The sequence below is a fragment of the Cryptomeria japonica genome, chromosome 6, assembly GCF_030272615.1.
Source record: "Cryptomeria japonica chromosome 6, Sugi_1.0, whole genome shotgun sequence".
Taxonomy (NCBI): domain Eukaryota; kingdom Viridiplantae; phylum Streptophyta; class Pinopsida; order Cupressales; family Cupressaceae; genus Cryptomeria; species Cryptomeria japonica.
In genome coordinates, this window is record NC_081410.1 from 370370952 (window position 1) to 370391222 (window position 20271).

General features: G+C 36.8%; 1 protein-coding gene across 1 annotated transcript; it reads left to right on the top strand.

The window, feature by feature from the left end:
• The first annotated feature begins 797 nt into the window (after positions 1 to 797).
• Positions 798 to 1464, top strand: LOC131072188 (uncharacterized). Its single transcript, XM_058008263.2, has one exon. It carries the CDS (start codon positions 825 to 827, stop codon positions 1302 to 1304), a length of 480 nt encoding a protein of 159 aa, XP_057864246.1. The 5' UTR covers positions 798 to 824; the 3' UTR covers positions 1305 to 1464.
• The last annotated feature ends 18807 nt before the right edge of the window (positions 1465 to 20271 follow it).

Below are 20271 nucleotides of genomic sequence, written 5' to 3' on the forward strand. Positions count from 1 at the left end.
GTTTGTTGTGTTTCATGATTTCATGATTTGTTATTGCTGGGATTATATGTTTGTGATTTAAAATTTGAAGGTCAAAATTAACTATTTGAAGGTTCGAACTGATTGACCCCCCTCAGTTGTGTGATGTGTTTAACACTTAGATAGCTCAACATATTGTTTACATCATCAAAATTAAAAAAAATATTAAATTCACATTTAAAAATATACTACAAAATAAACTTAACTCTACATAATCATAACAAAATATTCTAATTCTCAAATGATTAAAAATTCTTATAATTCCAAAAATTTAAAATACATATAATTAATATTTGTATCAATTTCAAAACTATTTTAGAAATTTCAAATGAAATATATTTTAATATTTATACTTTCCGATTAATAGTCATGAATACCCAACAACCTTTACTAACCCAAACTACCAATATATGTATTCTCCCACAACAATATTAATTATAGAAACAATATTGTTGCTTCTGTGAGAGAATTCTAAGCCCAACTCCCATACCGAATAAAATGACGTCCATTGCAAAAAGAATTCCACAAGACGGAAGAAGAAGGAATTATGAATGTTTTGAGAAGCCATTCTCTAAAATGTCTCTTTCCAAATAAAAATCATCTGCGCACGCATGTATGCAACTAAAATCCGTATAAGGCTCCTTAAGAAACCAAAAAATTCCGGGCAGACCGTTGAACAACCAATATTTGGCAGAGATGGGCAGGCAATCTACCGCGCCTGTAAACTGCATTAATGCCAACGTTAATGCCCATCATTCTGCTATCTTAATTATTTTTAGCTCACCCACAAACAAACGGCTACATATATGTGGCATTCCTGCATGGAAATGAATTCACGTTTTCCTATTCTTGCATTGGAGTTTGAGATGGCTGGGATGAACATATTGAAGGGCATCCTCAAAATATTTCGTGCAGTTCATCGGCAGAACCGGTCGGGGTTGGAGCGGTTCAGTTGGGCAGTGAGACGTCCATTGGTAATGTACAGCATCATTTGGACAATGTTACTGGCTGCTGTGGTCACAATAGCTTCTCTCACACAGGAGTTGGCTTTCACTTCCACTTTCTCTTCCTCTTCACACTTTTCCAAGGCGTGTCCAGATGAATCAAAGAATTCAAATAGGACATGTTATAGAATGGCCTTGGATAGACCGGGGGACGTCTTCTGCTTGCCGGCTCAGGCCTTCTCAAGATCCGCCATTGATTACCTTGTGCCTCCCATCTTTGCTACTCTCGTCGTACTTGCTTCGGCTTCTTTTGTGCATGCAGCCGGTCTCTGGGAGATTTAGGGCAACTTCTTTTATTGGGATTTTACACAATAAAAGAATTTTCTTTCTTTCTTTCTCTTTCTTTTTTTTTTTCTTATTTTTGTTTATCTATACATATCTTACAACTTAGTCCTTTTCATCTCATTGTGAGAAAAAATACTTGATTTCTTGGTAAACTTTACTTTATGAGTTAATAATTTTGAGTTTGTGTTTTATTTAAAAAACGCTCTATTCTATAAGTGTGTTTTAATAGTTGTGATAATATTTGTTGATTCAATATTCAATGTTTTTAATAATTTAATATTAATAATTGTGATTTTAAAGAATGCTTTTAATAATTTAGTATTAATAATTATGATTTTAAAGTTGTTAGTGTTGATCATGAGTACTCATGATTGACTGAAATGTATTCCTTAGATCTAAAAGGCAACTAATTATTTGATGTCACAATAGCACACCAATGAAACATGATTAAGTGTACAATTGCTAGTCTAATTTTGTTTGGGGCCTTTTTGGACACCCCATCAAAAAGCGTGCTAATGTGACCCTGAAACCTTAATATAAATAGGGGACTTGTGAAGTAAGTTGCTATAAAAAATTGGGTGTGATTTGAAATTATCACATAGGCTTTTAAGAGGCATAAAGTTAGGGTGCTCAACTACAAGATCTTCTCCCTTATACTATGTTTTGTATCACTTCATTGTTGTAAAGAATTGAAATTAATGATTAAATCTTTATATGGGCACATCATTGTTTGCACTAGGTAAGTATGAGATGAATAAGATATCATTTTAGGTCAAAATGACCACCTCAATTTTTTTTTGAAGTTTACAAAATATTTTTAAAATTATTTCTTGAATTCAATTTGTATCACTTCCTTAAGTTATTACTAATTAAGATAAATAATGGCTATCAATTTATTTATTTTATTGTGTCACATCATTGTTTGTAGTAGGGAGGGATGAGATAAAAGAGGCATTCTTTTAGGTCAAAATAGTTACCTCAAAACAATTTTTAAAGCTCTAAGATTACTTCTTGAATTTAATTTGTATCACTTATTCATACTTATTGATATAAATGATGGATATCATTTCATTGTTTGGATTTATGATCACAACAAATATCAAAGTATTAAGAAATAATTTAAATATCATCTCTTGAATTTTATGTTGAGAGTTTGACTTAACTAAATAATAGTTTAAAAATATTTTCATTACTTCTAAAATGTGACTATATATATATAATATTCACTAAAATTTTATAAGTTAAGACTTGTTATCAAAGGGTTTACAATTTATGAAATATTTATTTTTAATAGTTATAAATTAAATGTCAATTTGTGGGATCTTTGTGTTGCAAGACAATGTCACAACATCAACAAGACACATCACTCATCTAAATGACATGACATCTTCTAGGTCAATGGATAGAAAAGATAAAATAGATGAAATTACATTTAATTTTATCTTATGATTCATAATAATTGTATAGCTTCCATTTTCTTAACATTAATGTTTGTCTATAAATTGTCTAAACTTTTTTTCAAGGGCTGGAAGGAGACCTATTTCTCTATGTATGGAAAGAAGGTTGAATTCATGGAAGTGCTTATATTGAGATTATTGGCATGCTAATGGATGGTAAGAAGGTTTTTAAATACCAAAAGGCCTTGGAGGAAGTAGTGCAAAAATTCCCTAAAGGTAAAGAGGGGAAGTGCCTAGTTAGGAAGCCAAAGAGTGGCTTTGAAATGTGCTCCATCAAAACCCTTTGGGTTGTTGTCCTTAAGGTACTTATGTAGTAATTCTCCCTTGATGGTTGCTTTCCTAATGTTTTGGGTATCATTTTGTGTTGGTTAATCATTTGAAATATAAAGATAGGATCTATATTCCTTTTTATCTTTTATCTTCCTTGAATGAGGGTATCAAATATTTTAAGAACCCTAAAAACCCTATTCTCATAATGGAGCACATTAAATCTATGCCCCCTCTAAGATTAAGCTTTAGGTTTTTAAGGATTTGACCCCCTCAAAGGGTGAGGACTCAGAGTTCATTGTGTCAGAGGATGAGGGGTGGGATACTAATGAGGAATCTGAGACTAGGGTTGGAAACAAAAGGGGGAAGTTGAGCTCTAGTAGAAGTCTGAAGAGAGGCAAAAAGAAAAAGCCCTCCCTTGTTTCCTCTCACTTTAAGGAACAAAGTTACCACCAATCTTCTCCTTTACATGATTATGTGGAGGGTTCTAAGGACAAATGTGGTAGATCACTATTTCCACATTAATTGAACGTCGAATCTCCCCATCTCAACCTGGATAAGGAGACTCATGATGATGTCCTAGGTCTCACTAGGGATGCATTAGTGGACTCTTTTAAACTGCACAAATGGTACTTTCATGAAATCAAATAGGTGAGCCTTAAAATAAGGTCTATTCAAGCTAGACTGGATGAGGGTGTGGACCATGGTGACTCATGGGTGGATAAAGAAGCCGAAAATATGGTTGTGTCTCTTCAAAAGGTTGTGATGGATGTGGCTAGTTTGAAATCACATTATGAAGGGTGTATTGTGGCCTTGAAAACAAAAATGGAGGATATCAATGCTAACGTGGTTAAGCTGGTCAAGTTTAGCCATATATGATTAAAGGGTCTACGAGTAGTATGAGGATTTTGGTTGACAAATTTGAAATACTACAACAAGGTAATCCTCAATTTATTGATCTAGAGGACAAAGGCAATGAAGCTAGTGTCGAAGAGGGCAAAGGGCCATGCACCCATACTAGAGGTTGTCTCAAAAAGGCTATTGATCAGTCATTGAATGATTTGTAGGATATTAAGAAGCTTTCTCGGGGGGATTCTAAGCATGAGGTTGAGGTTGTTGAAGTCTTAAAGAACCTAAAGTAACTTATTTCTTGTATTTTTTCTTGTCTTGGCTTGGTGCCTTGTTGTTGTCTGGTTTGTTTCCTCTACCCTTTATTTAGTTGTTGTGTTTGTGTTTTTTGTTGATTTTTTTATTAATGGTAGCTTTTTATATATAGGGTTTCAAGTACCTTCAAAACCTATCTGACCTTTTAATAAAAAACATTAATGTTTGTTTGAATTTAGTGATAAGATGGACATTCATTTTTATAATTTTTTTAGTGTTGTGAATTCCTTCTCTAATTTATTAGCTAATGCTTATTTGATTAGTAGTAATTGGATAGCTACACATTCATATGTAGTGAATTATATTTAGAATATATTAATATAAAATAAATTAAAGGATGGGTCACAAAAGATCAACTAGCAGAAGCACCTCTTATAGATAACCATCATCTCATTGTGGACTTTCTTGATGAGTCCATCTTCACTCTAAATAATGAAGACTTGTAGAAATACATTTTAATGGTTCATAAACTCACAAAATATTAGGTGTAATAATTCTCTTCAAAACTCTTTAAGTTGATTTCATTCCTAAATTATTTTGGCTATATTTCCCATGCATTAATAATATCGCAAAAGATGAAGACCTAATTAATGATCTCAAAATGTAATGCCTCATTTCAAGGACTAAGGGAAAGCCTAACTAAACAACTTCTTTTGAAACAACAACAAATAAAGATAGAACTTGCACAAAAATATGCACACAAGTGTCATATGAAACAATATGGCACAATAAGTATGACAACTAGAATAACCTCACCATTGCATATTCAAGGTGGTACCAACAAAAGATCTAATAGTCAAGAGACAAACCCACCATGAAAAATTTACCAAAGAGAAGTAACATCACCTAAAGGAGGACGAGGTACTAACTCACAATCTCATTCTCTCATGTCATGGAATACAATGATAGGATGAGGGAATCATCAACCTCTAATTCATACTAAACGACACCTAAAACAACTAAGGACATACTCGAAAACTGATAGCAACAAAGGTTGTCTAGGAGCCAACACAACTCAACTAGATAAGGATAGAATCAATTTTGAGACAAGGTGTAGGATGAGAACATTAACAACTCCAGTCCACTCATTGGACTAAAAAAATCCTTAAAAAATAGGCTAACCTACATAAGCGGTTTTTTAACTAGGAGACCACACTCCCTTACAACCCTGCCAAGGTCTAAAGGTAAGTGATGTTGAACCCAAACCAAGACTAAGAGGAGGGTGAGTTGGTCCATACAAACAATTGAAACAACACATAAAAAAATAATGAACAACACATACCCAACACATGAACACCAATATTTATACGTGGAAAACCCAAACAAGAAAAACCATAATGGGAGTCAACCCACAAGAATATGTCCACTATATATAAAATGATTAAAAAGATAAAGAGCTCTCATTGTTTTGAACTTGTACACCAAGTAATTATCAAGAGTGCATTTTTTGACTCTCTTCATCCTGATGATGGATCACGAAGTGTGATCCGAAACGTTGATGCAAAAATATTACACACAATCGAATCCAGAAATGCACTCTTGATAATTATATGATGGATTGTGGAAATCTCTTAGAATTGAGTTGTACACCAAGGCTAACTACTCATGTGACTAGATACAAAGAGGAATTGCAAAACCTGAAGCTAACTACACTCAGGGCAAGATACAAAAAATAATCTGAAAAGAAGGATATCCTGATCATGAAGTTGTCCTTGAACTCTACATCAAGTGACCAACATCAACACACAACTCTACTCTCGACTACCAACACTCTCTCTCAACTCTCTATCACTATCACAACACAATTTGCATGTCATTCGAACACAACTCTTCTTCATTGCTTACACTTCCTTTGATCTTTGCACTTCACCACATTATCTACACTCTCTCTCATTCTGATTGTCACTAACTCAAATATTCAAAATGTCTTATATATAAGATATATCATCAAAGCTTAAAACAAGTCGACCTAAAATAAAATATACTTTCTGAACCAAAAACACACATGTTGATCCACTCCAAGAGAAAGAGAGGACTGAAATGCATCTTACAAAGATTAATTCACTGATCCACAATCACCATAACTTAACCAACATCATATCCACACACTTCGCAACTATATAAGAAATTACCAATCAAAACATAGTCTCCAAAGAAAATAACTCAAATCCAGATCTCCACATGCTATAGTTAGACCCATAAAACATCAAACACACTTCCACAAATCATATTCGGACCTAAGGATATAATACCACAACACCCAAAGAACACAAAGATGTTTTTGAGCCTCAAAACCAACATATCCATGACACCAAAACTATGTCTAATGAAGATAACAATAATATTCAACAACAATAGTAGATTTTAGACCCAAGCACTTCCAGAACAACCAACACAACAAGATAACTTTGAACCATAAACATTCTGGACCAAATCATAACAACAAGTTTAACATCAATGACAACCATAGCAACACATCAATACATATTTCCAACAATCTTTGCCTTTGTCATTGATGGCAACACTTGATAACTCTTGATAAAACCTGCACCTCAACCAACACTCAAAGAAGAATAATACTGCTCAATATCTCTCAAAATTTGCCAGAACATATTACTCAATCTCTCTTGAATAACAACTCAATCTCACTCCCTTTTTCATCAAGGACAAAGGTCACAACAATATTGCACACCAATGCTCCCCCAAAGAGAAGTCACAACATCAATCTAGGAAAAGAAATAGGCATGAAAGCTCCCCTTGGAAAGATGCATCCCTATAATGCACCTACCTAGAAGAAGGAGAGGAAATGACCCCAATCTTCTCCTGAAGAAACTCAAATGAATCCTCTGCCAATGCCTTAGTGAAAATATCTGCAACCTACTCCTTTTTAGAAATGTATTCCAACTGAACTTCCTTTTCAACCACTTTCTCCCTTAAATAATGATATCTAATTGAAATATGCTTTCTTCTTGAATGCATAATAGGATTCTTCAAAATGTTATTGTATTATCACAAAAAATAGGAATTTATTCATCACATGTTACCTTTATATCCTTAAGAGTTTGTCTCATCCACATCACCTAAGTTCAACAAGATGCTACCAAAATATTGGTGCAGGAGTCCGGAGCACCTAGGTTGTCATCAAGCCTCTATGAGGAAAGTTATGCATCATTTGTGTTTTGAAGAATGAAATTTGTAAATAAGGTCTTTAAAGACCATATGTTATGTACTAAAGGTCATTAAGACCATTAGTTTGTATGTGGAGTCTTAGGAGGAGTCATGGTTATAAAATTTGTCAAAATTGTCAAAATTATTATTTTATGGGAAATATGTGTCAATGGCTCTAATGTGATGGTTAAAAGGTGTATAAGGGATTTTTAGATATATTTGGACCTATTTATATCATTTTTGAGTCATTATGGTCTTAGGTTGAGTCTAGGGTCAATTTTAGACAAAGTTGCTCACATTGTCAAAAAAATTGCTAAAGCAACTTTGTGCATTTTATGAATACATAGGTATTAGTTTGTTAAACCAAGTTTAAATGGTGGTTGTAACCATTTAACCTGATTTAAATAATTCTTAAAAACCCTTCTTGGTCGAGGTTAGAGATTTTTGAAGGTGTATGCACATTTTGAACAAGAAAATCAATAAAAATCTTGAGTTCTCTACACATTTTTATAATTCTCAGACGTTGCAGTCTAATCCTAGTTGTTTTTCTTTGTGAAAACCTATTAAAATGTTTTGTAAATCAATTAGGAATGTTGAGGGAATGAATCATTTGTGATCTTCCTTTTGTCTCATTTGATTTCATTCATTTTTGATAGAGATATTAATTTTTGTAAAATTTGTTCATACCCTAACCTAGGGTAACCAGTGACTGTACAATAATGATTTTTGTCTTATTTCCAAGTTGAAAAACCAATAAAAATTATGGATACCTATAATATAATATTCTCTATCATTCTTTGGTGTTTGCAGGGTCTCATGAGCATTTTGGCACATGCAAATATGTTGAAAGGTGTTGATTTCTATGTCTCAATCTAAGAACACAATGTATGCATGGAGTTTCGATGGTGAAATTGCTTCAAGGGCCCTTGAATAGTATTTTTAAGGGAGTGAGTAATGTGTGAGGGAGTTATAAACATAATCCAAGTGTTTGGTGACCAAAGAATCCCATCAATCCGTGAGGGTGTATGACTGTCCTAAACCTTACATGGACTATCACAATTTGATAGTGAGTTGAGTTAGGGCATTTGCAAGATTGGGAATACATTTGGTATTGAGTTTGGTATTGGTGGAAGGTGTAAGGAGGAACACTTTAATAATCATTAATGTTAGAGAGTGTTGTGGAGAAGAATGGCCATGGAAGGAGTGACTGTCCTAAGTACTTGACACTGTCACAAAAAAAGATAATGTTGCAGCAGTGAGTCTTCCTTTGACCTTTGGGTGGTTGGGAGGGTAAAGAACCATGGTGGTATATGTTGAGTGGTCCTTATAATAGTATTGAGAAGTAAATTAGTTTTTGGATATCTAATACATGTTGTGATTTTATTATTAGTAGGGGTTGGAAGGCCTGGTGGAGGGTTGGTTTGTGAGAGTAAGGCTTGAGGGTGTTGGTGGTGATTGAATGTTGGAGAACTTGGATTGGGCTTTAGACATGTTGGTATGTCCTATTTTAAGGTATGCCAATGGTTGGTTAAAATTTAATGAGTAAGGAAGTACCTATGGGGTGTTGTAGCCTTGTGAGTAACCAATGACCTTGTGAGGAAACTAGTGAGTAAGTGAATTGTTGCCACCTAATTGGATAGGGAAAAAGATCTCCCTTAGTTGGTTGGGTGTGTGGATGATCTGCATCAAAGTGATATCAGAGAAAAGGGATTAGGTTCCTTGAGCATTGAAAGAAGGAAGTTTGAGTAGTTGAAGGAAAGATTCCCCCAAAAGGTGGATCAATAGTTGCTAGGAAATTAAAAGCCTTGAAGGAGAAGGTTGCAGCATTAGAAGCCAAAGATATGAGAAGAAGAACCAATGAAGGTGAGAGTGATCAAGAAAAAGAAGGTGAGAATGAATTCCATCAAGAGGTAGAGTTGGATCCAGAGGAAGCAAGGACAGTTAGGCTCGTGAAGGCAGTTAAGGCAAGTGATCACAAAGCCAAAACATATTTACCCATGTATGGAGGAAAACTAGATGGAGAAGAAATCATAGATTGGATTGGATCATTGGGAAAATTACTTTGAGTATGAAGAAGTGGAAGAGAATTAGAAGGTTAAGGTGGCTAAGTCAAGATTGAAAGGAAATGCTCTACTTTGGTTGAGGTAGAAGTTCTAACATATTCACAGGAAGGTGCTACAATTGCAATGAAGTTGGTCACCCAGCATTCAAGTGTCCAGAAAGACAAGGTTCATCATCAGGAGGTGAAAGAAGAGGTGAGAAGAGGGTTCGACTTGTGCAAGAAAAGGATGAAGGAAGTGTTAATTATCCAAGAGGATGTGAACCAAAATTTGTTGAGACATTGATGCTAAGAAGAATACTATTATAGACATCCAAGGATAAAGAACCATTGTATACAAAATTTCTCTTCAAAACCACATGTAAGTGCAAGAATAAGGTATGTAAGGTTGTAGTTGATTCAGGTTCTACTGAAATTATGGTCTCAAGTGAAATGGTTAGTAAGTTGAATTTAAAAAAAAATCCTCATGAGTTGTTGGTGCAGGAGCACCCTTCTAAGGTCTTCCTCCTTTTGGTTTTTGTTGGTGTTTTGCTTCTTTAAGAAGCCATTGTAAATGTAATAAGAGCCATGAGTTCATTGGTCTTATTTAGGTCCTAGTTTAGGTCCTAGGTTCTCAAGTCTTGGTTGAGGTTTCTTGTGGAGGAGAGGGTATGTGTTCCATTGATGAGTTTGGGGTCCTTTTAGCATGTTGGTGTCCAAAGGATAGCCAATGTAGGTCTAGGAGTCAAGAAAAGCAACAGTGCAAAAGTTGCTCAAAAGTTGCAAAAAGTTGCATGACAACTTTTCAAAGTTGTTAAGCAACTTTTCCACCTAATAGGTCAAAAACCTTAGTTTAGCATGGAAAACCCTAATTTTGGCACAAAAACCAAGGAAAGGATACTATATATTGTTACAAACCCTAAAATGATGGGTTGGATGTTAGTTTTTGTACGGCCCAAGAAAAGAGACCTTGACTGTGACTATAATTTTGTTGCCAGTCGGTACAAATGGAGAATCAAAGAGTGATAATGGATTGTTTTGTAGACTAAAATATGTTGAGAGCTTTGTGTTGTGTTTACTCTTCCATTTTGAGCAATTAGTTTTAGCGTTTTGTGTAGGTTTTGAGTCCTTTGTAAATATTTTGTAAAACACTCTTTCACTGTCCAGTTTGGACTGTTTTGTGGCAATGGGTTGACAACTCCTATCCCCATTGTGGAATCACCATGAAACCATGGGTAATAAGAGTACCAACCCTGTACATTACCTTAGAGCAAGTAGGGCCCTTGAAAATGCAGGGAAACCATCCAAAGACCCACTCCTAGGCGAGACTAGGCAGTGCATGGCTAGGAAGGGTTAAGGTTGCAGAGGTCCGTGAGAGCAAGGAAGGTCAGAGGAGGATGTACCCTTTGGAGGAGTTGTAGAGGTGTGTGTGTAGCACCATTGGTGAGAAGGAGGAGCTTCCACCAATCCAGAAAAGGTGGTAAAAACACCAAACCATCACTGTGACCCTGGCAGACCTAAAAACCTTCTTAGAAACCCCAAAATTCACCTAGGGCAGTGTACGGACACTTGGAGGCCCAAAACCTAGAAAATATTTGAGATTTTACCAATTAAACAATGGTCCTTTTGGGGAGTTTCAGAAGTTGGTTCATCGTTTTCAAGAGGGAGCCCTAAAAGTCCGGAATGGAGGCCTAATTGGGCTCATTCCTTGTAGCCCTATTTTGCAGGAAAGAAGCAAAATATTGAGATCGGTAACAAATAGGAAGGTATAAACCTCTTGGGGGCATATGAATGGATGGAAAACCATGTCTAAGACCTTTCCTATCCTTGCTAGGACCTAAGAAGGTGTAGGACAAGCCAAACCCTTATTAGCCTAAATAAGGGTTCTTTTGAATCTCATGAGTAGGTGAGACCTTAGGAGAAGTATTACAAGTTGTTGGTGGGTGGATTGGGCAAGGTCGGGGGATTCCACAAGCAAGGGAAGTCCCAAAGACCCTAGGGTGTGGTTAGAACACCTGGTGATCTAAGGAAAGGATCAAAGAGCATAGACTAGGCTAGTCTATCCCATACCCATTCCCATCAGATTGGTATCAGAGCAAGTTAAAGATTTGGTGGACCGTGCATGTCTCTATATTCTGGTGAATCAGTAGGGGACAACATAATGGTCACTAATGCAGAGCTGGCTAGGGAGGTAGAAGAACAAAAGGAGAAAAATAGACTCCTTGAGGATGCTATGAGTGAAATAAGGAACAAGTTGCAAGAAGTGGTTGATCAGAGAGCACAAGAACTTTGGGGTGCAGACAATAGTGATAGAGGCAAGAAGGCAACTGATCTTGATGATATCATACCTGAACTAGACCCCTTAATTAGTGAAGAAACTTTTGTAAAGGCCATCAAGGCTTTGAATACAAAAGCTTTTGAAGGATTGCCACATTTCAATGGAAGGATGGATATTGACACTGTCATGGAATGGATTGAGGGTATGGAGAACCACTTTGAGTGTGAAGGTGTGACAGAAGCTCAAAAGGTTAAGGTTTCCAAATCAAGACTAAGAGGAGCAGCCTTGACATGGTGGAAATACTTACAAGAGGAGAGGATTAGCATGGGGAAGCTACTTATTGCAAATTGGAAGGCCATGGTGAGTAAGATCAAAGAGAACTACTTGCCAGAGGACTATGAAGTCCAACTTCATAAGAAGAGATAGGGATTAAAGTAGAAGGATATTGATGTGGGCTCCTACACAGAGGAGTTTCAAAAGCTTTGCCTTAGATCCAAAGTCCAAGAAGAGGAATCTATCAAGGTGGCTAGGTATTTAAGTGGCCTAAAGTGGAACATTCAAGAGGAGATAAGCCTATGGACTCCTACCACTATCCAAAAGTGTCATCAGCTTGTTACTAAGGTAGAAGAGAGGAACAAAAGGAAGGGAGACTCTAACAACAGGGGTAGAGGCAGAGGTAGAGATCAAATGAATCACCGAGGTGGTTACCAAAGCAAGTCAAATGAGCAAAGGAATTAAGGAGAGTCCAAGTTGATTGAGCATAACAGTGAGACCACTCTTAGAGGAGGTCATTCTTGAGGTAGAGGTGCACAAGGGGGCCCAAATAGGGGCAGAGGTACTGGCAGAAGCAATTCCTACTTTGCAACCATGAAATGCTACAATTGTGGTCAATTAGGACACCCGACCTATAGATGCCTTGACAAGCCTACCTCATCAAATAGTGGAAAGAGGGTTGCTTATGCCCATGAAGACACATCAAGTAGAAAAACACCTGAGGTGGACCATATTGAATCAGAGATTGGAGAAAATTTGATGTTCAATAGAGTCTTGATAAGACAACCGATTAAGGATGAACCTAAGCATAGGAGAGCATTGTTTAGGGTGAGATGCAAAATCTTTGGTAAAGTTTGCAAGGTGATAGTTGATTCAGGGTCAACTGATAACATCATATCAGATGAGGCAACCAAGAAGTTGAAACTCACAAAGATACCCCACACTAGCCCTTACAAGGTGACATGGTTGAATCAAGAGCAGAGTGTGCTTGTCACTGAACAGACTCGGGTGGAGTTTTCTATTGGAGGGTACAAGGATAAGATCCTTTGTGATGTGTTACCCATGGATGCTTGTCATTTACTACTAGGTAGACCCTGGCAATTTGATAGGAAGATGATCTATGATGGAGAGGAGAACTCCATTTCCTTCAAGAAGGATAGCAAAACTTTTAAGATTTAGTCTTTGACAGAGAGTGATGAGGGAACCTCAAGAACACCTAGTGTCTTACTTAATACTAGTAAAGAGTTCTTACACCTTCTACATGAAGAGGAGACAATGGGATGTGCCATCTTTGTGAAGCCAAAGGAGGAGGAAGATAAGTTGCAGACAGAGGTACCTAAGGAGGTGAAACAAATGTTGCAAGAATATGAAGACATAGTGAGTGATGGAGCACCTGCAACACTTCCACCAAGAAGGTCTATTAGCCATCAAATAGACTTTGTACCCAGTGCATCCCTGCCCAATAAAGCAGCATATAAGCTCACACCTGACCAAAATAAGGAGGTGGCAAGGCAAGTGCACGAGTTGTTGGATCAAGGACTGATCAAGAAGAGCATCAGCCCATGTGCAGTCCCAGTAGTGTTAGCAACAAAGAAGGGAGGCAAGTGGAGACTTTGTACTGATTCAAGGGAAATCAATAGGATCACCATAAGGTATAGATTTCCCATTCCTAGAATAGAGGATTTGATGGACTATTTAGGAGGTGCCATGTATTTTACCAAGGTGGACCTTAAAAGTGGTTATCATCAGATTAGAATTAAGGAGGGTGATGAGTGGAAGACCACTTTTAAGACCACATAAGGGTTGTATGAATGGCTTATGATGCCATTTGGACTTACTAATGCCCCAAGAACCTTCATGAGGTTGATGAATGAGGTGTTGAAGGACTTCACAGGCAGGTTTGTGGTAGTGTACTTAGATGACATACTCATCTATAGCAGAACCAAAGAGGAGCACCTTGAACATTTGAGGTTAGTCCTAGAGAGGTTGCATGAAGAGAAGTTGGCAATCAACTTAGAGAAGTGTGACTTTTTGAAGCAAGAGTTAGTCTACTTGGGATTGGTGGTGTCTAAGGGAGCCTTGAAGATGGATCCAAGCAAAGTGGAGGCAATCTTGAATTGGCCTGCCCCTAAAACAGGGACTGAAGTTAGGAGCTTCCATGGTTTAGCCCAATTCTATAGAAAGTTTGTGAGGAACTTTAGTGGCATATGTGCACCAGTACTTGACACCATAAAAGGAGGCCTTAAAACTAATTTAAAATGGATTGAACAAGCTAATAAAGCATTCCAATTATTGAAGCAAGAAGTAGCCACAAAACCTATCCTACTCTTACCTACTTTTGACAAAATATTCACATTGGAGTGTGATGCAAGTGGAATTGCAGTAGGGGGTGTATTGAGTCAAGAGGGAAGGCTTGTGGCATTTTTTAGTGAGAAGCTTAATGAGGCAAAGAAGAGGTATTTGCATATGATCTAGAGTTCTATGCACTAGTTCAATCTCTCAAGAAGTGGAGGCATTACCTACTCCCAAAGGAATTTATGGTGTTCACAGATAACTATGCTTTGAGTTACATCAACACTCAAGAGAAGCTTAGCAATAGACATTTGAAGTGGATGGAGTACCTACAATCTTTTACTTTTACCATCAAGCATAAAAAGGGGCAGCTTAACAAGGTGGCAGATGCTTTGAGTCGGAAGTTGTTGACTGTCCAAGAATTACAATTGCAGAGCATAGTGATAGAAGGTTTCAAGGATCTCTATGAAGAAGATGAGGACTTCTCATCAGCCTACAAGGTCTGCAAGGAGTTTGAGAATAATTTTCATGGTGAGTATGCAGACTACACCCTTCAAAATGGTCTCTTGTTCAAAGGCAATTAGTTATGTGTACCTAGAGGATCCATGAGAGAAAATCTCATACAAGAGAAACACAATGGTAGTCTAAGTGGACACTTTGGAGTCAATAAAAATTTGGATCTAGTACAGAGGTACTACTATTGGCCTAAGTTTCCAAGAGATGTGAGAAAGTATGTGGAGCAATGTGGTGTGTGTCAAAGGGCAAAAGGAGGATCAAGTAATGCAGGCCTCTATCAACCATTACCGGTCCCAAATAGGCCTTGGGAGTGTGTGAGCATGGACTTTGTGGTAGGACTCCCTAAGACAAAGATAGGTACGGATAGCATCTATGTGGTGGTAGACATATTTTCTAAGATGAGCCATTTCATTCCATGTAGAACTACTCATGATGCTAGTTATATTGCACATCTCTTCTTTAAGGAGATTATAAGGATTCATGGACTCCCATTAAGTATTGTTTCAGATAGGGATAGCAAGTTCATGGGCCATTTTTGACAAACCTTATGGAGGAGACTAGGAACTAATTTGTCATTTAACTCAGCTTACCATCCACAAACTGATGGTCAACCTAAAGTCATTAACAGGGTGTTAGGCAACTTATTGAGGTGTCTAACCAAGGAGTACAGGCAGACATGGGATCTAGTTATTCCACAAGCCAAGTATGCTTACAATGACAGTGTAAATAGGACCACTGGAAGGAGTCTTTTTGAGGTTGTCTATGGCAGACAGCCAAGAGGGGTGTGTGAACTAAGAGAACTTGGTTCCATGGAGATCAAGAGTGGGCAAGCAGAGGACTTCACCCAAACCATCAAGGAAGTCCAAGAACAGGTCAAGAGAGCCATCCTAGATTTTACTCAAAAACTAAAAGCTAAAGTGGATGAGAAAAGGAGAGAGGTTCAATTCAAAGTGGGTGACTATGTGATGGTCCATCTGAGCAAAGCTAGAATGCAAAGCGGCAAGCCTACTAAACTGCAAATGAAGAGGGTAGGACCTTGTAGAATTTTGTCAAAATATGGTGAGAATGCCTACAAGGTTGATCTTACTTCAGATTTGGCTATATCACTAGTCTTTAATGTTGCTGATATGATATTATACAAGGGTGAAATAGCAGGGCAAACTGAGAATCAAGCCAAGGTACTGCAGGAGTTGGATGTGAATGCCTTACCTCAAATGAAGCAACCCATAGCAGAGGAGATCTTGGAGTCAAGGGTGAAAGAGTCTACTAGACACCAGGTCTATATGGAACACTTGGTGAAATGGGCAGGCCAACCTGAGTCTGAAGCCACTTGGGTTGAAGAGGGCAGGTTCAACAAACTTGGTATTGACTCAGCTCTCATTTCTCCCCTAGTTCCTTAATTTTGTACAGAGGGGGAGTATGGTGTAGGAGCACCCTTCTAAGGTCTTCCTCCTTTTGGTTTTTGTTAGTGTTTTTCTTCTTTAAGAAGCCATTGTAAATGTAATAAGAGCCATGAGCTCATTGGTCTTATTTAGGTCCTAGTTTAGGTCCTAGGTTCTCAAGTCTTGGTTGAGGTTTCTTGTGGAGGAGAGGGTATGTGTGTGATTGATGAGTTTGGGGTCCTTTTAGCATGGTGGTGTCCATAGGATAGCCCAATGTAGGCCTAGGAGTCAAGAAAAGCAACATTGCAAAAGTTGCTCAAAAGTTGCAAAAAGTTGCATGACAACTTTTCAAAGTTGTCAAGCAACTTTTCCACCTAATAGGTCAAAAACCTTAGTTTAGCATGGAGAACCCTAATTTTGGCACATAGACTGAGGAAAGGATACTATATATTGTTACAAACCCTAAAATGATGGGTTGGATGTTATTTTTTGTATGGCCCAAGAAAAGAGACCTTGATTGTGACTGTAATTTTGTTGCCAGTCGACACAAATGGAACATCAGAGAGTGATAATGGATTGTTTTTTAGACTAAACTATGTTGAGAGATTTGTGTTGTGTTTAATCTTCCATTTTGAGCAATTAGTTTTAGTGTGTTGTGCAGGTTTTGAGTCCTCTGTAAATATTTTGTAAAACACTCTTTCATTGTCCAGTTTGGATTGTTTTGTGGCAATGGGTTGACAACTCCTATCCCCATTTTGGAATCACCATGAAACCATGGGGAATAGGAGTTTTGACCTTGTAAATTACCTCAGAACAAGAAGGGCCCTTGAAGATGCAAGGAAGTCATCCAAAGACCCACTCCTAGGCGAGACTGGGCAGTGCCTGGTTAGGAAGGGTTAAGGTTGCAGAGGTCCGTGAGAGCAAGGAAGGTTAGAGGAGGATGCACCCTTTGGAGGAGTTGTAGAGGGGTGTGTGGAGAACCATTGGTGAGAAGGAGGAGCTTCCACCAATCCAAACAAGGTGGTAAAAACACCAAACCATCACTGTGACCTTGGTAGGCCTAAAAACCCTCTTAAAAACCCCAAAATTCACCTAGGTCAGTGTACGAACACTTGGAGGCCCAAAACCTAGAAAATATTTGAGCTTTTGATAATTGAACAATATTCCTTTTGGGGAGTTTCACAATTTGGGTCATCGTTTGCAAGAGGGAGCCCTAAAAGTCCGGAATGGAGGCCTAATTGGGTTCATTCCTTGTAGCCCTATTTTGTAGGAAAGAAGCAAAATAGTGAGATCGGTAACAAATAGGAAGGTCTAAACCTCTTGGGGGAACATGAATGGATGAAAAACCATTTCTAAGACCTGTCCTATCCTTGCTAGGACCTAATAAGGTGTAGGACAAGCCAAACCCTTATTAGCCTAAATAAGGGTTCTTTTGAATCTCATGAGTAGGTGAGACCTTAGGAGAAGTATTAAAAGTTGTTGGTGGGTGGATTGGGCAAGGTCGGGGGATTCCAAAAGCAAGGGAAGTCCCAAAGACCCTAGGGTGTGGTTAGAACACCTGGTGATCCAAGGAAAGGATAAAAGAGCATAGACTAGGCTAGTCTATCCCATACCCATTCCAATCAGTTGCCATACAGGGTGTCATGGTTGAGTGATAAGCAATATCTTTTGGTTAATGAACAAGCCATTGTTGAGTTTTCTATTGGTGATTATAAGGATAAGGTGCTTTATGATATTGTACTTATGGACTATTGTCATTTACTTCTTGGAAGACCCTGGTAGTATGATAGACATGCATTGTATGATAGGAAAGAAATTACATACACCATATACAAGGAAGGACAAACATATACATTGTTTCCACTTCTAGAGGGAGATGAGGGTGTAGGTACAAAGACTAAAGTGATCATTTGTGGGAAGAAGGAACTTATACCAGTTGACAAAAAAGATCAAAGTGTTGTAACAACCAAACTGAAAACAAAATCAAGTGTAAAGGATGCGTGGGTGGTTTATTGGCAAGATAATGTTTTTATTGGAATGGTAGTGTGCCCCTTGGTGAAGGGTAAGTTCATTGAACAATGTGAAAGTGCAGGTATAGAGGTACAACATGTTAAAACAATGAATTTGATGAAAGACGTATGAGGACAATTTGGACAAGGAGATGAAGAACACCATGCACATGAAGTTGCAATGGCGATGAAGGAAAATGAATGGGTTTATCATCAGGGTTAGAGTTTATTTTAATTCAAGAGGACAACCCCAATGCCATGTCTCAGTCCAAGGACAATGGATAGAACAAATTCAGGTTTGATCACAAATGTGCAGTGTCATTTACATGCCAACAAGATCATGACTCCAAGATGACATCCACACTGTCAATTCTTGAACCCATGGAGAATACCTACATATTATCATGCATTTAGAATTCATAGCAGAGTTGATATCACTCCTCACTCATGGGACATGAGTTCTCTTCTAGGAGGGTTGTATGGTGCAGGAGTAATTAAGTTGTCATCAAGCCTCTATGAGGCAAGTTATGCATCATTTGTGTTTTGAAGAGTGAAAGTTGTAAATGAGGTCTTGAAAGACCATATGTGATGTAATAAAGGTCATTAAGACCATTAGTTTGTATGTGGAGTCTTAGTAGGAGTCATGTTGATAAAATTTGTCAAAATTGTCATTTTGTGGGAAATATGTGTCAATGGGTCTAATGTGATGGTTAAATGGTGTATAAGGTCCTTTTAGATCTATTTGGACCTATTTATATCAGTTTTGAGTCATTAGGGTCTTAGGTTGAGTCTAGGGTCAATTTTAGACAAAGTTGCTCACATTTTCAAAAAAAAATGCTAAAGCAACTTTGTGCATTTTATGAGAAAGTAGGTATTAGTTTGTTAAACCAAGTTCAAATGGTGTTTGTAACCATTTAAACTTATTCAAATAATTATTAAAAAACCCTCTTGGTCGAGGTTAGGGATTGTTGAAGGTGTGTATGCACATTTTGAACAAGAAAACCAATAAAAATCTTGAGTTCTCTGCACATTTTTGTAATTTTCAGATGTTGTTGTCTGATCCTAGTTATTTTTCTTTGTGAAAACATATTAAAATGTTATGTAAATAAATTGGGAATGTTGAGGGAATGAATCATCTATGATCTTCCTTTTGTCTCATTTGATTTCATTCTTTTTTTACAGAGATATTATTTTTTGTAAAATTGGTTCATACCCTAACCTAGGGTAACCAATGACTGTACAATAATGATTTTTGCCTCATTTCAAGTTGAACAGCCACTACAAAGGGTGTGTTGGAACCCTTAAATTTTAAAAAATTTAAAGTTAAATTTCCTTACCAAAAGAGGTTATTATAACAAATTTCTTTTTACTTTGGAAATTATTCAAGTGAAAGTAAATCACTCTCATTGGAATATTTACTCAAGGAGATTTCATTTACTTTTGGAGCCTTATTATATCATATTTTTAAGAAATATTTTTACTCTAGTTTTGTGTAAAGATTATATATCTCTTTAGGGTAAAGTTTTTTTTTATTTTTTCCAAAGCGGGTCATTAAGTAATTTTTTTTAGGTTTTGGAAAGTTTTAATTTAAGTGTAATGTATTCCCAAAATGTTATTAATACAATATTATTATTCTTAGGGAATATTATTCTTTTTGAATTTTTTATTTTTGTAAATCTTGTGACTATATGACACAGTATTTTGAGTTATTTTTTCCCTAAGTATATATGGTATATTTCATTTTAGGTCAAATTTGATCTCGCAAGATTTTTCTAATGTTATTAAAGATATTATTTTATCCCTAGAAGGATAAATGTTTGATTTATTGCAATATCTAAATAGTGTCATTTCATGTGCAGAGAAAACATATTATTTATTCTATGGGACAGGAAGTATTTCTTACTTTAATAAATTAATATAATACTAGAAGATGTAATAATTTAATTATTTGTGAAAAATATATTAAATCATTATCTTGGAAATACTTCCTCAATGGATGAAATATATTCAATAGTATTCATGAATAATATTGGATTCGTCAACTGGGTGATATTTTCACCCTAAGTAAATAAAGTGGAACATGCGTATTAGGGTTAATTTTTTGTGCGGAATCAAAGTGT